Source organism: Colius striatus, chromosome Z (genome assembly GCF_028858725.1).
Source record: "Colius striatus isolate bColStr4 chromosome Z, bColStr4.1.hap1, whole genome shotgun sequence".
NCBI lineage: Eukaryota > Metazoa > Chordata > Aves > Coliiformes > Coliidae > Colius > Colius striatus.
The window spans coordinates 51,676,052-51,693,085 of NC_084790.1; the positions used below are offsets into that span (position 1 = coordinate 51,676,052).

General features: G+C 38.3%; 2 protein-coding genes across 5 annotated transcripts in view; one reads left to right on the forward strand and one right to left on the reverse strand.

Annotated features, from left to right (window-relative positions):
* Positions 1-817: 817 nt before the first annotated feature.
* PTCD2 (pentatricopeptide repeat domain 2) lies at positions 818-15,764 on the reverse strand. The gene is made up of 10 exons (XM_010208988.2): positions 15,683-15,764; positions 13,883-13,975; positions 11,559-11,688; positions 10,778-10,895; positions 9,315-9,393; positions 8,061-8,152; positions 4,890-5,003; positions 3,275-3,349; positions 2,465-2,578; positions 818-1,139 (listed from the first exon to the last, which is right to left on the reverse strand). The coding sequence occupies exons 1-10, from the start codon at positions 15,690-15,692 to the stop codon at positions 915-917; spliced, it is 1,050 nt and encodes a 349-aa protein (XP_010207290.2). The 5' UTR covers positions 15,693-15,764; the 3' UTR covers positions 818-914.
* Positions 15,765-16,215: 451 nt separating this feature from the next.
* Positions 16,216-17,034, forward strand: part of MRPS27 (mitochondrial ribosomal protein S27) — a 49,019-nt gene continuing 48,200 nt past the window's right edge. For all 4 annotated transcript variants that reach the window (XM_062017987.1, XM_062017985.1, XM_062017986.1 and 1 more), the window contains exon 1: positions 16,216-16,295. Coding sequence is in view for 3 of the 4 variants with exons in the window: in XM_062017985.1 (XP_061873969.1) it covers positions 16,232-16,295 (64 nt within the window). In the remaining variant the exon portion in view is untranslated. The remainder of the gene's footprint in view (positions 16,296-17,034) is intronic.

Sequence of the window (17,034 nt, forward strand, 5' to 3'; positions counted from 1 at the left end):
TCATTAAAACTGGGTCAATGCAAAGCTTCTTAGTGCTGTTCTTTCTGATCACTTGCTCCACATTATGAAAATTATGTGTAATTATCATTATTACAATACATATATTAGAATGTATAATTATATACAAAATAATGACAATGTATAATCATACTTACATGTAATTATCATTATACCATTAAAAATTATTCTACTTGCTCTAAGAAACTTGTTATAACTTAGCTGCAAATTTGTATAAAGATCTGCTTATTCTGGGAGGCTTAATATTGAAAATTTGAAGGAAGCACTAGGTGAGCCATCAACTCTGAGACTACAATATTTGGTTCAGGAATCTCCTTCAAGTAAGAAAACCGCCAGCTCGTTACCATGCTACTCCCTATAGTGTTTCCATCATCCCACTTGATATGAAAAAGCATACTAATTTATTACTTCTGAAGAAAAAGACAATACATGGAACAAAAGATCCTTCTTCTGATTCTCTTGAGAAGTACACAATTTGAATAAGCAGTTAAAGCACTCTTTTATCTAGACTCTGGACTGCATCTGTCCTTTCGGTCACAACATTACTTTTGATGAAGACTGAATTTTCTATTCATGAACCACAGACTTCAGGTCAGATACACATACTATTTTGTTCACTTCCTTCAGGATGTTTAGCATGGGAAAATCCTGATTTAAGTGCCTGAGGAAAAAACATTCTATCTCTCCACTTCTGAACAACACACAAATACCTGCTGCCATGGCTTGTTTCTAGCACCGAAAATGAAACATAGAAGCTACATGATCTGTATTTAAAACACAATTTCACACAAACAACCTGAACAGTTCCTCATTGTGGAGGAGAGGAGAAGATATTTTATTTCAATATATCTTCTAAGAGATGCTAACAGCAATTCAGTTTGCCAATAAATATCCAACTATTCCAACAACAGATTTGATCGAAGAGGTTTAGCAGCCTGATAGCCCAATTGCTTCTGATTTAAAAGCTTTGCAGGAGTCTTCTTTGAAGCAGGAATCTGGAAAAGCATGTCTTCCAGTGTACACATGGTAACCTGTCCTGAAGATTGCAGCTTTCTATAAATATCTCTTAATTTGGCAGAAAGGTCTGGGTTTTCTTCCATCTTTTCCCTGACTGTAGCCAACTGTAGAAGAAAGTAACAGACCATTACAGTTCAGCAAGAGAAGCTCATTCAAACACTTTATTGAAGACAAATCATTGCTCCAAAAGGACTCTCAAAGTACAAATGGTAAGATACTTGGCTAATGCAATGACTCATAAGAAAAGGGTTTTACGTAGTACACATATATCACCAGACAACAGTGGAAATGCACTGTATATCTACTAAAGCTTCCCCAAAGTTCTACAGTCCTATTTTCAGTCCTAATACAGACTAACACAATTATTTTGTCCTTAAAACCAGGAAATGTAACTGCTTCCTGAAATCTACTTTTTGGAACAGCACAGTTCTAGTTATTATTATTATGTATCACAGTAAATGTACAGTGCAGAACAAATCAATAAAAGTCAGACTAGAGAGCACTGGTAAGTTCTGTATGACATACACAGAGTATGAGCTCAAGTGTAAGTAAATCTCGAAAATTCTTACTGATCAACAACCTTTCATGGAAGGAATACTAGGACTAATGTTTAGTCTTCTTGGGGACTGTTACGAATTTGCCAAATGATGCAAAATACAACACCGACACATGCAACACCTGTTGCAATGAATTTACAAATTAAAATGCTGCTTAAAAGAATTTTGTTTCAACATAGTAGTTAATACACATGGGCTACATTTTGAAAGGTATGCCTTCCTTCTACCTAGTATTTGTTATTTTATATATCAGTTTTGTTTAAACATGTAGCAATGAAAGGCTAAGTATTTAATTGATAACACAGTTTTAAAGTATCTTGTTCCACAGACATGTTAAAAATGAATACAACAGTAATTTTCAGCAAAAGCAGAAGCAATGCTGCTGAGCTGATAGGGACACATACATGCTCTCAAGGAAGCATCTTGGTGATCAATACTGTAAAAGCTACTTTCTATAGTAAAATATCATAAAAGTGCAAAAGCAATTATTTCCCACATTGTACTCCTGTGTGGAGGGCTTTGCAAATATTACTAACCTAATAATATCGCTGTGATCAGAACTCTCATTTTTACATCACATGAAAATATAGAAGGCAAGGCATTAAATTATTTAATGCCACTAAAGAACACTTCATATGCATTCAGATGAAATTTGAGCAAAGGGCGAGATCCACAATAAAAAAAGGAAAGTGGACAGCTAAGGGCTTTGTCCAACAGCAGAGAAAGCCAGACAGATGCTTTGGCATCTGAATGCACCAGAACTCAAAGAGCTTTAGTAGGCTGAACTCAGGCACCTGAAGTTCTGCAGTTGAACCACAGTCATCATGGCCCAGTCAAGTATTGTGGACCTCCTCTCACTATTATATACTTACCACCTGTTCAGAAAACTCAATTTTTTTCACAAAGGGAGAAATATCTACTTCGACTGCTGCTTCTAATGTCTTTATTACTTCTTCTAGTGAACCAGATTTGAGCTGGACAAGAACCTTTAAAATAAAATAAAATCACATCACACAAATCATACTTATCATCAGAACACAATTTTTTGAAAAACTGTTTGAGGAAGACATGAAGAAAAGCAGGACAAAATGCATTTTATGATATTGCATTGATAAAAATCCATCAATCATGAAGAAAAAGCAGAGGAAATGATCAATTTCCACAGAGGTATGTTTTTTTTTTTCACAGCTGGGATCTGGAAAGGAAGCTTAGAGAGGTCACTAACAGGGCACATGCAATAGACTTTCTCCCAGGTTGTAGACTAATCAATTAAAGAAAAAAAATATTGTATGTACATATGTCGTTAAGGTTCCTAGGGCTGAAGGAGGCTTGAAATGGGTAGAGCACAGCTGAGGAAGGTTTTTACTTGGAGGTGTTTTTTTACTTCTCCTGTAGTGGGAAAGCAAAGTCACAATGTCATAACTGGAAACTGTCCACAGACATAGGACTGGTCTAATTTCCATTCCTATTCACAGTAGCAACTGATTTTTAAAAATGGGGAGAGGGTGTTAACAATTTCAAATGCAACTGACAGAAATTGTCTGTTGGCTCAACAAGCAGCTCAGCAACAGTGCTCATACATGTCTGTGCTACTAAGAAGATGGTTTTCTGTAACTGTGGGTTTTTTTGCATAGCATAGCACACTTCCCTGTCAGACTCTAACACAAAGAAAGCATACTTACTTTAAGATTGTTGTATAGTTTGTTTTCTGTTTTCATTATCTGAGAACAATAAAATTTGGCTTGTGATACATCATTCTAGGAAAGAATTATAGATACAAAAAATTACAGTTAAACATGTTTGACACACTTCCACAATAACAGTTCAAGAAAAACAAGTCTTCCACAACTTTTCAGTGAATCACAAACCAGTACCTAGAACCTCTTCACCAAGACCCATAGACTCCAAAGAGCATCCAGTCTGTCAAAAGAACACTGCTTGCTGTAGTTCTTACGCCATCGGGCTTTCTAGCACATCAGACAACACTCGCTGCCTCAGATCAGCAAGGAAAGGAAGCGTGTAACCAACATGGTGCGTGAGAACACCTAAAAGAGCTATACAAATCCTCAGTTTGGCACCATGACAGAGTACTTAAATGAAGTGTATCAAATGTTAATGTGGCCATTTATCCTGCCCAGCACTTTTAAACTTTTGGACGTACACATTTATAGTACCATATCTATGCTATCAACTGATTTATATAGACAGTAAATGTTATGCAGACATTTAGTAGATTAACCACTGTCTCACTGAGATCAAGAAATATCTTACTCAAAGCATGATGTACAGTCAAAGATCACACAGCTTAAGCAATAGCTAAGTGTAATGTGGAGCATTATTCTCTTTGCAAGACAAGAATTTTAACTGTTTTTTTGCATAAAGCAACAGTATCAAGGATACTTCATCTTGTTTCAGAGACAGAGCTTTTGTTTTTTAACCTCAATGCCAGTGAGAAGCTCCATTATGCCAACATTCATATGAATAAATTAATGTCAATCATGCTGTTGATTCATATTTGTTTACTGACTATAAAAAAGAGCACAGAGTGCATAAGAAAATTTTAACAACTCTACCTCATTCATTCACATCTGTGAACAACATCAGATTTCTAGCTCTTACAGTGCCTTTGACCTCTGTTTAGATATGAAACAGGGAAGATTCAAAATTTCCTTAAGCTATATAAACAAATTAACAGCATAGAAAACAGCAGACTTTAGGATTTCCTAGTTGTCATACTCCTGTCTCAATCTTTCACCATGTACTGCCTTGGAGCCTCTTTCTATGCACAGGAGGTATATGAAAACTTCTCCCTGAGGAAACGTGTTGTGGTGAAAGACAGGCCATCTCCCAGGCCGTAGGGCAATACATATATCATAGCCTCTGAGTTTGCTTCCCAAAATAAACATTTTAAAGACATGACTGTGAAAATATTTTAAAACATAATTTTAATTCTCTTTAAAAGAAACCACCACTAAATAGCAATATCTGCAGGACTGGGATCACAGTTATATCTAATCTGCCGCCCAAATCTTCCATTTTCTAGAAGTATTCTATATAGCACTGTCACTACCAGAAAATACTTGTGCATTAGATTCAAGACATATGTTTAGATTTCAGAATTTCTGCATTCACTTTATGTAGCCATTATCTATAATACCCTAATCTTTAGGAGGCTTAAAAGTACTTGGAGTCATTACTTTGATCAGTTATGCTTCCTCTATGTTAGCTTTATTTTACTATCTTACTACAATAAAACTATAGAGATTCAAGCACAAATCAAAGCAAAAGGTATTGTACCTGCTTCAGAGCAGCTGCCACAGCAAAGCAGAACGCTCGCAGTGGTAATGTGTCACCTTTTAGCTGAGCTTCTTCAAGAAGTTTTGCAGACATTTTGCAAGAGTCCATGTTGTCCTGCACAGAAATTCCAAACCTAAGTTGCACTTGTTATTCGTGCAATCTGAAAGGACTGTAGGCAATTGCAATCACATTCAGAAGGCATTCAGAAGTCAACATACTATAAGATCACCACAAGATCTACTTCTGAACCCTAACAAGCAGATTCTGTTCAGCACATCTTGAGAAACATTAAAATACGACATTCAAAGCTATGGAGTTCAGAAGAGCATAAAAATAACTTAAACGTTATTTTAACAACTACAGCTTGCCCTAACTGATTTAGCTTCTACAAAAGAAAAACAATCACTAAAACCAACACTTTCCTCTCTACTTTCCAATGATTCCCAAACCAAGAAAAAAGATTACTTTTTGTCCTTACTCTATTCTGAAACCTGCATTATATAGTTGATGAAAATGAATGTTTTCTAAGCATTGAATTACCCAGCACTTTTACACTAAAAAAATCTGAGTATGTGCAGATTTGAAACTTCAGCCATTTTTAGCCTCTCTTACAGATTAATTCTTGCAAAATGTTTCAGAAGTATATATTCTAACAGGATAGCTTAGACATTAGCCTGATTTCCAACAGCGAAAGCTTCCATTATTATTGGGACTATTTTCAATAGAATTCTACAGTAAAAGCCAAGGGGTTTACCTGTGAATTATCTGACAAACCACTAACTCTTAAAAACAATGCTTGTCACACTGGAAATTACAAGTAGAACTGACTGTAGTCCAAAAAAAAAAAAAGCCAGACTGAAAAGCTGGCAGCGGGAAGGTTTTGTAACAAGTGGAACCACCATAATGGATCACAGCCTTTATATTCCTTCCTGGTATTTGGTGTTGATTTCTGTTTGTACTGTTGATTTCTGGATTTGATTTAAGGGATAGGGTCATCATCTGTGTGTTTAAAGGATGCTTCTCTGTGCCACTGATGAATGGTCTGCACAGCTTGTGAAAATACCTTCGAGGCCACATGAGATATCTGTGTTTTAAAACATGTTATTTGAAAATTTAGAAACATCCTGACCACCAGAAGATTACTATTATATAAATATTTTGTTGTCATCAGAAGGTCTATAGGCCTATCCTGCACTAAAAGAAGGACTGTTAAAAGATAGCAGTGTGTTACAATGACTGAAAATATCCCAGAAGTGTTTCAGATTAAACATTAATTTCTTTGTTTATCCACTAGCAATAAACTGAGCTTTAAGCCCTGCACACTTTTCTGTACTGGTCTCCATCACAGTAATTAAAAAGAAATGATGAATTAAAGTGGTAAACAAGCAGCACTGCTTTTAATTATATCAGTAACATTATTTTGAGTATTCAAGTACTGCATTTTGAAGATACTTTGTGATTTTTTCCTGAAGTTTCTTATGCTGCACCATGAGCAAAAACACTTTTGAGATTCACAGTTTCTCCTATCATTAATAGGTTAATCAACAGACTAAGCTTTTGAAAGAGCTTTAGCTAGTCCTCTTTAGTGCATAAAGGGTTACTATAGCTTATTCTCCTATTCACAGAATTTGATCTTAATGAAAAATTCATTGTGGTTGTTAAAAGAACCACATGACAAGTTTAGAAACTTTTTTATTGTATTTTTACCAACTCACTAAAGTAATGATGGGCCAGATTCTCTACAGAAAACACAGGGAGTGACAGCTGCTGTGGAGAACAGAAGGCTCAAGAACCTTTTCCTGTTGCACATGCCATGGATTTAAGCCTTCTGACAGAAGGCCACAGAAAGAACCACACAACAGTTTCAAGGGCAGACACTACAGCAGAGGGAGGATAACTCAGAGAAACACAGAGGGGTTCTGTGAAAGCCTTTACCTAAATGGTTACAGTACAGTACAGTACAAGGAGAACCTTGAAGTGGTAGATATTGCCCAGTAGATGCTAGTAACAAACATTAGCTTATAAACTTGGTTATAGCATTGTATCAGATCGTTTTTTCCATTCCTAACTTTCTAAACAATGTGTCTTGTTCAAAGAACTAGTAACTTCCCTAAATGTACTGTAACCACTAACCTCTAGCTGTTTTTTAAAATCAGACAGCTTGCACAGCTCTTTCTGAGCACTGTCTACTGCCCCACTCTCCAAACACCAAAGCCACATGACTATTTCTATTTCCCCTGACCTAAAGACAGCCCTAGTTCATTAGAACTGAGCATTTCATAAGCACTACATAAATCACCACTAAGCTACCACTTCAGGCTATCTCCTTTTTATTCCATATCCACTCAGTTTCACTGCAGAGTTAACTGAGAAATCTGAGAAAATTTGGCATAGTGGTATAATTTTTCTTCAACTAGTGTATTTCTTCCTAAAAACATGAGTAAATTGAAGAAGAGTTTCCTACTGAGTTTGGGAAGGGCCTGTGTTAATACTTTGAATTGCAGAACTAATTCAAATCTGGAGAGTAAGATAAAAATTAAAAAAGTCTGAAGATCTTACTTTGCTAAAAAAGGTAAATAGGTCTAAGGAAATACTTGTAGAACCTATGAAGCTTAGTTTCCCACTGCCTTTGTGTTCTTTTAGTCTGAAGGCATTCATTTGGGCTTCTTTACTCTGCTGAGCTGCCCATTTTCATTAGGCATGTAGGAACAGATTACCTTTGAGAACAATAACCCTTGTCAAACTTGGGTGCAGTTACCGAAATGGTTCAAGGCTGCTTGGAGGGGAAAAAGCAACAGGAAATGCTAACTAACAGAACATATCATATATATGCCTTATGCAGACAGATTATAAACCCAAGACTGAGGCTCAAGCACAGAATATAGTCTGAAAAGATGAACAGATCCCCAAGAAAGAATACTACCTACTACTCAAAGGCTGTATCAAATTTGTTCCTTAGTGTTTATATCCATGTAATTTTTCAGTTATTTTCTTTGTGACATTAGTCTGTATGGGAAGCTATATATGTGCTTCACATCATGCACAGTTTAAGACTCCAATACACCTAAAACATATGCACCAAGTAAGAATTCATGACTGAGAACATATGCAAATTTTTTAATTTAAAAAAAAAACCCATGCTTTTTAATCATGTAAATTGAAAATACTTACCAGTTTGTAGCATATTGCAAATGCAAGTAAATAGGTTACTTTGTTGAAAGGTATACCTTGTTTTTTCATTTCTACCAGAATTTCCAAAGCATCTATCAAAAATACATTAGTGTTACTTACTTCACAAATTGAAGGTGGTATATATAGTAACTGAGAAAAAAAAAATCAACATGTTATGAGCTCAGTAAGTCTACTTCTATTTCAAAATAAGAATGTACACTGAAATCTGTTGGATTTAATTAAATTAATAAATTGCAAAAAGTTTAATGTAGGGTCAGTTGGATGCAAATATTTCTGCCCAGCAAGGAGGTTTTCAAACTACATTAGCACCTGGCCTTACTGTTCTATTATTTTCATACAAATATAAAATTATTTTCTAGGTCCTGGACAAAGCCACTCTCAGTCTTACTAACCGCCCAGAAACGAAGTCTTAAACACATGATCGAAGCTTCCACCATTTTAGGCAAACTACCTAATGCACAAGCTCCACTACACCACAGGACTGCATTAATTGCATTTCATAAGTATATAAAAATGTCACTATTTTTACAGTGGCTCAGTCTCAACTTACAGGACACTCACTGGACTTAGATTTGTCAAACACCAAGAGACAAAGCGCTGTGTGTCCAACAAAATTTCAGATACAGAATTTGCTTGAAAATTTTACTCCACACACAATTCAATCATGTCATATGACTCCCCCTTATCCTCACAAAGGGACAAACTAATTTGAAGCATTTGATTTGAGTATTGCAGTGACCCCTCTATGTGGGCACATTAGAGAAGACTTAGAGAAGATCAGACAAGAGAAGACTATGGTCTGCCTTTGTTATCACAGGAAAAGGGTACTCTTGGCTGCTCTGACACAAATGTAGAACTGCCAAAAAAATGTTGAAGAACTTACTGTTACAAAACCCATACAAAACTCTCAAGAGAGAAAACAAAAAGTTATGGGAAATTACAAACAAAAGAAAAGTCAGCCTCTTTAGAGATGAAGGTTTAAGATCCCCTGGATAATGGCAATTTCGTGCAACTGAAAATGGTAAGAATACCATTTGAAGTATGAAACAAATACAGTCTTCCATTTTTATTACACACTACAGTGCAGCTCAATTACATCTACACTGATTTGCATTAAGTTTAGCCTTCTAAAGCCAAAAATGAATCAACAATAATCATTAAAAAGACATAAGTTTATAGACACACAGAGCATCCTCCTCAAAATGTACTTGTCTTAGCAAATACAGTACTTACTTTCAAAATGGCCCTTTTTAAATAACATAGTCATCAAAATATGGAATGACGTACAGTCTGAGAAAAAACCACGCAAATTCTGCAGAAGAAACATACAAACAGAGAGGTTTAAAGAAAGTCAGCACAGTGAGCAGCATTTAGCAGGTCTTCCTGCTGGAAGAAGCCCCATCTTCACAAGCTCAACATTTAACTCTCCGGGTTTCCTGGCTCAAGTAACCTCTAAAGTACCAGTCACTGAATACGGTCAAAGGCTCACTAAAATGAAACAGAAATTTCTCAGAGATATCCACTATACTTTATTTTTTAACTATGACTGTGAGCTGTAAGTTAATGCAAGCAGAAGTCACTAACTAATGGCAACTCCAACATCTCAACAGAAATACAGCTTGCAGCTGACTAGCATAATCTTTGGGGTACAGTACACCACCACGAAACCGAAACACTTTTTTGCTAATTACAAATGATGAACAGATCAGCACAAGGGCTTGGTGATGACAAGAAGAGTTGCAGAAGAAATAGCAAGTGTATCTTACACTTCAGTCACACTGGGTGTTGGGAATAGACAAAAAAAAAGCCAGGGGTATTAAGTCTAAATTTCTGCAATACAGTCTGAAGAGTGATACCATACCTTACTATCCATCAGTTACTAAGCCCTGTAAGTACTGCAGGACTTGTCTTAACACCACAGATTTCAACTAAAAAAAACCCCACAACTGAAAAAACCTTGTCCTCTTACACATGCTTAATTTAAGAATAGTATTCAAGCAAGACTTCTTGCATTTGTGGCTATGCACATCTCATGCCTAAGTGGATTAATATCATAGAGACGAATTTTCAAACATTACTGTAAAGAATCTTTTTATTATACACCGGGCAAGATTAACACCCTGTCATAATTGCACATGTAGCATTTTACAGATATTCAAAATCAAATGCTTGAGTTTCTTCAGCACTGAAATGGACAAGTTCCTGAGCTGATAAATATCATACCACCTCTACAAGGTTCAGAAGGAATCTGAAGTACAGAGTAACATGACAAATCTGTCGGTGGAAATAATTCAAGGGATTTCAGAAGACCATGACATACAAACTCTGAACTATTCGTTTCAAAGAATGATCTAAAGCAACACAGGATGCAGGAAAGCATCTATCAGCTGTGTTCATTTCAGCAATTGTTCTTTAATCACTACTTTTTACTCAAATGATGCAATTATACAAAAGTACAAGAATAAAATTATCAGTCAAAGTACCATTTAATTTTCTTTTAATTACTGGTTTTTTTCTATTTTTGAAATAAAAATCATGTAATCTGTACCCTTACATTAATGTCATAGACATCCTTGCTACTGCAACACACATACTTCACTTCAATGAGCTTACACAAGGCTCATGCATAGCATTACCAACAACCCATATTTGACTGACAATAATAACAAGGTTTTCAAAATATATAAGAGAATTACCTGATCTTTGATAAGTTCTACTGCAGGTCTTTCAAGGTCCAGCTCATAACAGAGCCTCATAAAGAGAGGTCCAAATTTAAAATCATGTAAGGCTGCGATTTCATTCTGCTCATGGTACCTATTGGAAAGATTAAAAAAGGTAATCACACATGGCATGGAATTTGTCACGGGAAAACAGCTTCTAACAGATAGTAAGATCTGTCTGTGCAATGACAGAGGTACCCTTCTCTATCTGCACCAGACAGTGACATTCAGATGACAAGAGATTAATTTTATGGCAAAAAAATATTGTTTTGATCTAACCAATAAATTGACTAGTAATATGCAGTCTCTTCTAGTAGCCTGCATTGGATGCAGAGTGGGTCTGTACATGAAAATTTGCACGTACTTTATCTTCTATTCACAGAGCAATAGCACAGGAAGTTGCAGTAGTCTATTTTAGCAGCAATATCTGCTAAATACCTCAACTTTTTCTCTTCTACACTGAAAAATAAAGTAAAAGATAAAAAAAGTGACTTTTTTTTTTATGCTGTAATTGCTGGGAAGGCTTTCACTCACAAAATCTCTGACCTGCCACTGCAGGGTTGGGAAACACATAGTAAATAAAAATACAGCTTTAGTTTAAGGGTTTACTGTGCATATAGCACAGTATATATATATCATATAGCACTGAATTAGGGTGAGCCTTCGAGTGTAGACATAACTTTTGATGAGATGACCTCATAAAAGCAAAACAAGAAAGACAGAAAACGGTGTTTGTTACCTGGATTATTTAAAATACCTGTAAATAACTCTTCTGGCTAGATCCACGTCAGATGAAGTCTGACACAAATGCAGTAAATTTTTTAATTCATTTTTGAGAATGATCCCATTTTTCTTTAATTTTTCTTTAATACTTTTGAAATATGGATCTGAAAATAAAACACATTTTAGTAGCAGAAAGTAGTAGAAAGCTTCTTTTTTCATCAAGAAAAATGCATAAAGCTTCTCACAGATAAGCACGCCTAGATGTCCCAAGAAGTCATGTCAGAATGAACTTGTTTTTATTGTGTATGTTATGGAATGTATCAGGTAATACACAAATTTTAAAAGGGAAGTTTTATAAGGGACACTTTCTGCCTTATGCTTTTTTTAAAAAGCCAGCAAACAAATTAATCCCACTCAGCATTTAAATGAGCATAAGAACTCCTACTCAACACTGTTCACATGGAACATTTAAATTCCTTCACGACTGCACAAAGAATGTCATACATAATCTATGTATTTCTATAAATAGCCATAAACTTTGCTCCTCCTGCCAAAAAAAGAAGTTTCTATACCCAGTAGATTTTCCTGTGACAAGGTAGGCACAAAGATCAGTCTTTCAGCCCCTAATCTCAAGTCTCTGATTCAGATACAGGCAAGACTAAAATCACATGTACCACCTGTCAGCCTCATTCCTCTAATGGTGCTGTCCCATCTTGGGAAGGAAAGTGAACTTTTTTCTTTGTAGCAGTTGCTGGTTCACTGCTGTTTCCAAGCCAGAAACCTACGCAAGAGGAGTGCAAAGTGAGCACCCCAGACAACACCACTTTCAGTTACAGCAAGCCTATCTGTTGCTACATGCAAATACATGTCCTTAGTCAACAAGACTGAGATGCTGTGAAGTCAGAAGAACACATATACACATGTCTATGTGTGCATATATAACAGTTGACATGTGTTTAAAAGTGCGCAGAAGATTAAAAACCACTCAGGATCCAAACTGTATTTGTAAAGAACACTCCATAGTTATTATAACTACTGTAGGTAACTGTTTAACTGACAGAGTTAACAGTACAACTATTATAGCTAATAATTGCATTATAACTATAATAAATAATAATTATTATATATTCTGCATAACAGAATAGTTATGACTGCTTTTTCCATTTCTAAACTTATTACTAGTTTAATTACTTTTTTGCATCTTTCAAGTATTAGATTAAATACTGAAAACAGAGATCATGCACATTTACCAATAGGTGATTAGCACATTGTTTTAACCACTTTTCAGAGGCTTACTATGTATACAAAGCAAAAAGATCAACTGTGACCTGTAAAGCCAAATATTTGCCTTCTACAAACCTGTTTTAGTGAGAGTGACTGATCATTGCAATAACTCAATGTGTCTCAAGAACAGGGTAAATAATCTTCATTAAAAGTAAGTCATCATCACAGCAAAATACAAGAATATGATGATTTGCACAATTTAAATTCTACTTTTACTTAAAATAGAAAAACTGCCATGTTGACTTCACCTCTATCTCTGTCCCAGGAGACTGGTTTATAGAGAACTGAATTTGATTATTTGTTTATTCCTTGCCACACACAAAAAATTAAAATTACCTACATCCTCTGGAACGATTGTCAATTTCTATTACTACAACATCTGTATGTGATTAAACACATGCAGAAAATGGTGTTTTACCCAACCCTTCTTAAATATTAAGGACAGATTTGTGTTTTTCCTTATGTTTTTTAAATAAAGTAATTTGCATACACTTTAAATAGCAGGACAAAATCCACATCAGGAAAAATCCACTGATCTTGTTCATTTGTTAGTTTGTAGAAGCTGGATTTGTTTTCCGTATTCTGAGCACACATACATCATCTGGAATTGGGTGTAGAGCTGAGCAAAGGGAAAAAATATCTAAAACAATAAGCTAACTAAATTTATAGAGCAGATTAAAAGAGAATTACTGGCATAGGCCTTCTCTGGACAGTTAAGTAGCTATTAGGCTTTGTATTAACTTTCTCTGCTGCTGATGTATATGAAGCAATACTTGTATACTGAAACAGTGTTTTCTATTGGACTGTCTGACAAAGCTCGAAAAGCACGGACAGAAACATGTCAAGTCTTATGTAAGCACTTTGCATACTGCAAAGATTATCCACAGAATAATTAACACTGTTCAATTCTACAGAGTCTCAGATCTTCCAGTAATTTTAGCTACAAAAAATACACTAGAGGAAGATGTAAGCTGTTGCTTTAAATAGGATCAACTGGTGTCATAATGACTTTGTCTTGTTTCTTAGGACTCAAACTAAAATTGAGAATAGTGATTATAAAATAAATACTATTACCTTTATTGCCATGAACTTCATTTCTAATTGTCACTTTCATCTGCTGAAATTCTTGTAACTTTATATCATCTTCTGTTAGAAGATACCGCTTCCCTACCATGAGAAAAAAAAGCAAGTTGAGTTTTGTGTGACACTGTCTGTTTTAATTCTACTGAACTTTGCATTTATGGATTGTTGCTGTTAATTTATGTGTGATGCCAGACCACTGACAGCATGAGATTAAAAAATGACTGCAGAAATTGCAGTTGTTCATGTCACTGACAAAAGAGTCCGGGTACTATGTCATAGCTTTCCAAGGGTTCACGTGTGCAAGGATGAAGTATACATCTATTGGATGAGCAAAACGAAAACCAGAGACACCACTCTTCTCCACCTAGCCAAGGCAGAAAGCAATTCTGCAAAAGACTAAGATTCCCACTTTTATAATGATTTATCTCATAATCTCTCTGTTCACCCAATTCACTAGTGGCACAGCTTCCTTTCCTCATATGTGCTCTCTCCTCTACTGTACAATGCACTGTTCACGAAGCTCCAAAAAACCATAAAGGTTGTTATTCAGATAGTAGTAACATTCAGGAGACCAAGTGAAGTTCTGGTGCTGCACAGACATTGGAGATAAGACAGTCAATGAGTTTAGAATCTCAAAAGTAACTTTGGGTGCTAACCTCAACTGTGCTGTTGTAAGCTCCTTTAAAAAAAAACATCACACAAATGTTACTTGTGAAGTTTTTGCTGTCACAAAACCAGCTCTCTTGTAGATTCTTATTTGCAGTCAATGATTTTGTAACCGAGAGCCACTGTAGCAGTTTACATTGTCACAACCTAATCTGTTTTTGGCTTCTTAAAGAATGACTCCAATCATGAAGGGACAAGAACAAGTATTGATCTGTGTTACGTTATTTATTCTCCTTCTGTATTTCTCCAGAAAAAAACAGAATGTCCATGAAAATAAAACACCTGTTTTCTATGCAAGCAAAAGCATATTAATGACATACTTAAAATCTGAAGAAAAAAATCCATTAAATGGTACCTTCAACCATTACATTTAAAGAAAACAGTTCCAATGTGTAAAGAAATACACTTTATCCAGCATGAAAGTTGCTTGGATTACTTCACCATTTGCTTCCCACTGACATTCTCAGCTGGTCTAACACTAAAACACAACTCCTGCCCTCTGCAGAGCTGATGCAGGAACTATGCTGGTGCCTGAGGCTGGACAGGCACACCACAGGATGTGGACACTCAGCAATGACAGTGTTAGCAGAGAGCTTGGGCCAGCAGAATTTCACCTTTCCTGAATTCAATTTGCTGAGTTCTACCTCTTCCTTGAATTCACACCTTACAGAGTTACAGCAACAAAACCAAGTAAGAAGGCCTCCAAGTAAAAAGGAGGGATACTGATACAATGGCTAGTGCATGCAGGTGGTGCAAGCCATCCTGGAGAACTTCACCAACCAACACTGCTTTACCTCAGACGTGCTGTAACCCTCCAAAATAAAGGCCAGTGAAAACCAGTGGGCAGACCATCAAGCAATGAGGACTTCGATGTTTCTGAGAGGTCTAACAGGGCAGTAAACAGTGAGAAATCTCCACTGGTGCTGGCATGGCAAACCAGGAGCCCATATAAGCCCTGTGCTGGGAGCCTCCCGCCATCCATCTTCTTCCCAAGTGCCCCTTTTCTCTTCCGTGGGCAACGGAGCATCACTGAACGGCCACTGAAGACAGTGGTGGTAGTGACAACCGGCAGATGCTGCCCCAAGGTCTGGATAACGCTGTCGTCCTCCCAAAATAAAAACTTACAAAGCTGCATGTTTGCTGTTTTTTTTCAGTGGCTCATGTCCTGCCAGCAGCATGTACAGTCGGGCCAGGCTGCCGCCAGCCTTCCCCGCGGGACGCCTTTGCTGCAACCGCGCGACCTGTCCCTCCCGCCAGCAAACCCGCTCTGGAGCCCGCCAGGGGCTTCTCAGGAGTCCCAGCCCCGCGCCGAGCGAGATGAACTACAACTCCCGTCAGGCACACCGCTCGCGGGGGCCGCCGGGCCTGCCGGCAGCTGTAATACGCTGGTGGCCCCCCCCGTCTAGAAGACAGTTAGGGGCCCAGTCAGGCCTCCCACTGCCCGCCCCCACCGCTTAGCCCGCAGTACCTCCGGGCGCGTAGCCCCAGCAGCCCGAGGCGGCAGCGCGGGCCGCCGAGCGCCGCACCGCCGTCCGCATCAGCCGCTGGGAGCCGCTCGCGAGCACCGCCGCCATCTTGCTCCCGGGCCTGGCGGCGGCGGGGGCGGCCGGAGGCGGGGCGCGCGCAGGCCTGCCAGCCCCGCCCCGCCCCGCGCTCGCCTCCTCCCTCGGCGCCATGGCTGCCCCGGTGCTGCGGCGCGGTGTGCTGTGGAGCGGGCGTGCGCTCGGCGCCGCGGCAGGTCGGTGGGCCGTGGGCAGGCGGCGACGACAATAGCGGCGGGGTGGAGGACAGGGGCGAGTTATGAGGGGCTGCGCCGGGCCAGGCCGCGTCGCGGGGCACGGGCCCTGGCGGGACGGGCCCGGCGGGTACCGACGTTGCCGCGGGCAGCCGTGGGTTGCCGTGGCCAGTGCTGTGGGGATCGTGAGCAGGGACGAGGTGCTGCGTGGAGACATGACCTTCGTCTACATATGTTATATATATATATATATATATATATATATATATATACATTTGGAGACGGCTCCGAGGACAGCATATCGCTAGCATGCGACGCGGAAGGCATTCTTAGAGATGCTCCAGCTTGCCGGTTTTGTAGTTTGGTATCTTTAGGACCTACCTTTTTGGGTCACGGGGTTGTGTGAAGGCCTCCAAACGCGCGGCAACAGGTGTTGAGCAAAGCCTGGTAACTCAGGTGACAGAAGCACAACCAATACCGGCGTTTTTGTAAAGCCATCTTTCGAAAAACCCTGGCCTTTGGGAAGAGCTGGACTCGGAAAGGTTTGCTTAAAGTGTCGCGATAATGGGTACTTTTATTGTGCCCTTTCAGCTTCTCTGAGCAGGAATTTTTCTGGTTTGCTTCCTGGTAGCCTATGTCTCAGAATTGCCACCCTTTCCTCTGGCACTGGAGGTGCTCAGAAGTTGACCTGGAGTGAAGCTTACCTGAGCAAAGCACTATCATACGGACAGTTGCTTTTGCT

Bases quoted from the DNA above. Each gene is read 5' to 3' on its own strand.
- PTCD2 (XM_010208988.2), bottom strand. The intron at 8,153-9,314 runs GTAAGTACTGTA...TATTTTTGATAG, and splicing joins TAAAAAGGGCCATTTTGAAA to ATGCTTTGGAAATTCTGGTA. The intron at 5,004-8,060 runs GTAAGTATTTTC...ATTTCTGTGCAG, and splicing joins TTGCAATATGCTACAAACTG to GACAACATGGACTCTTGCAA.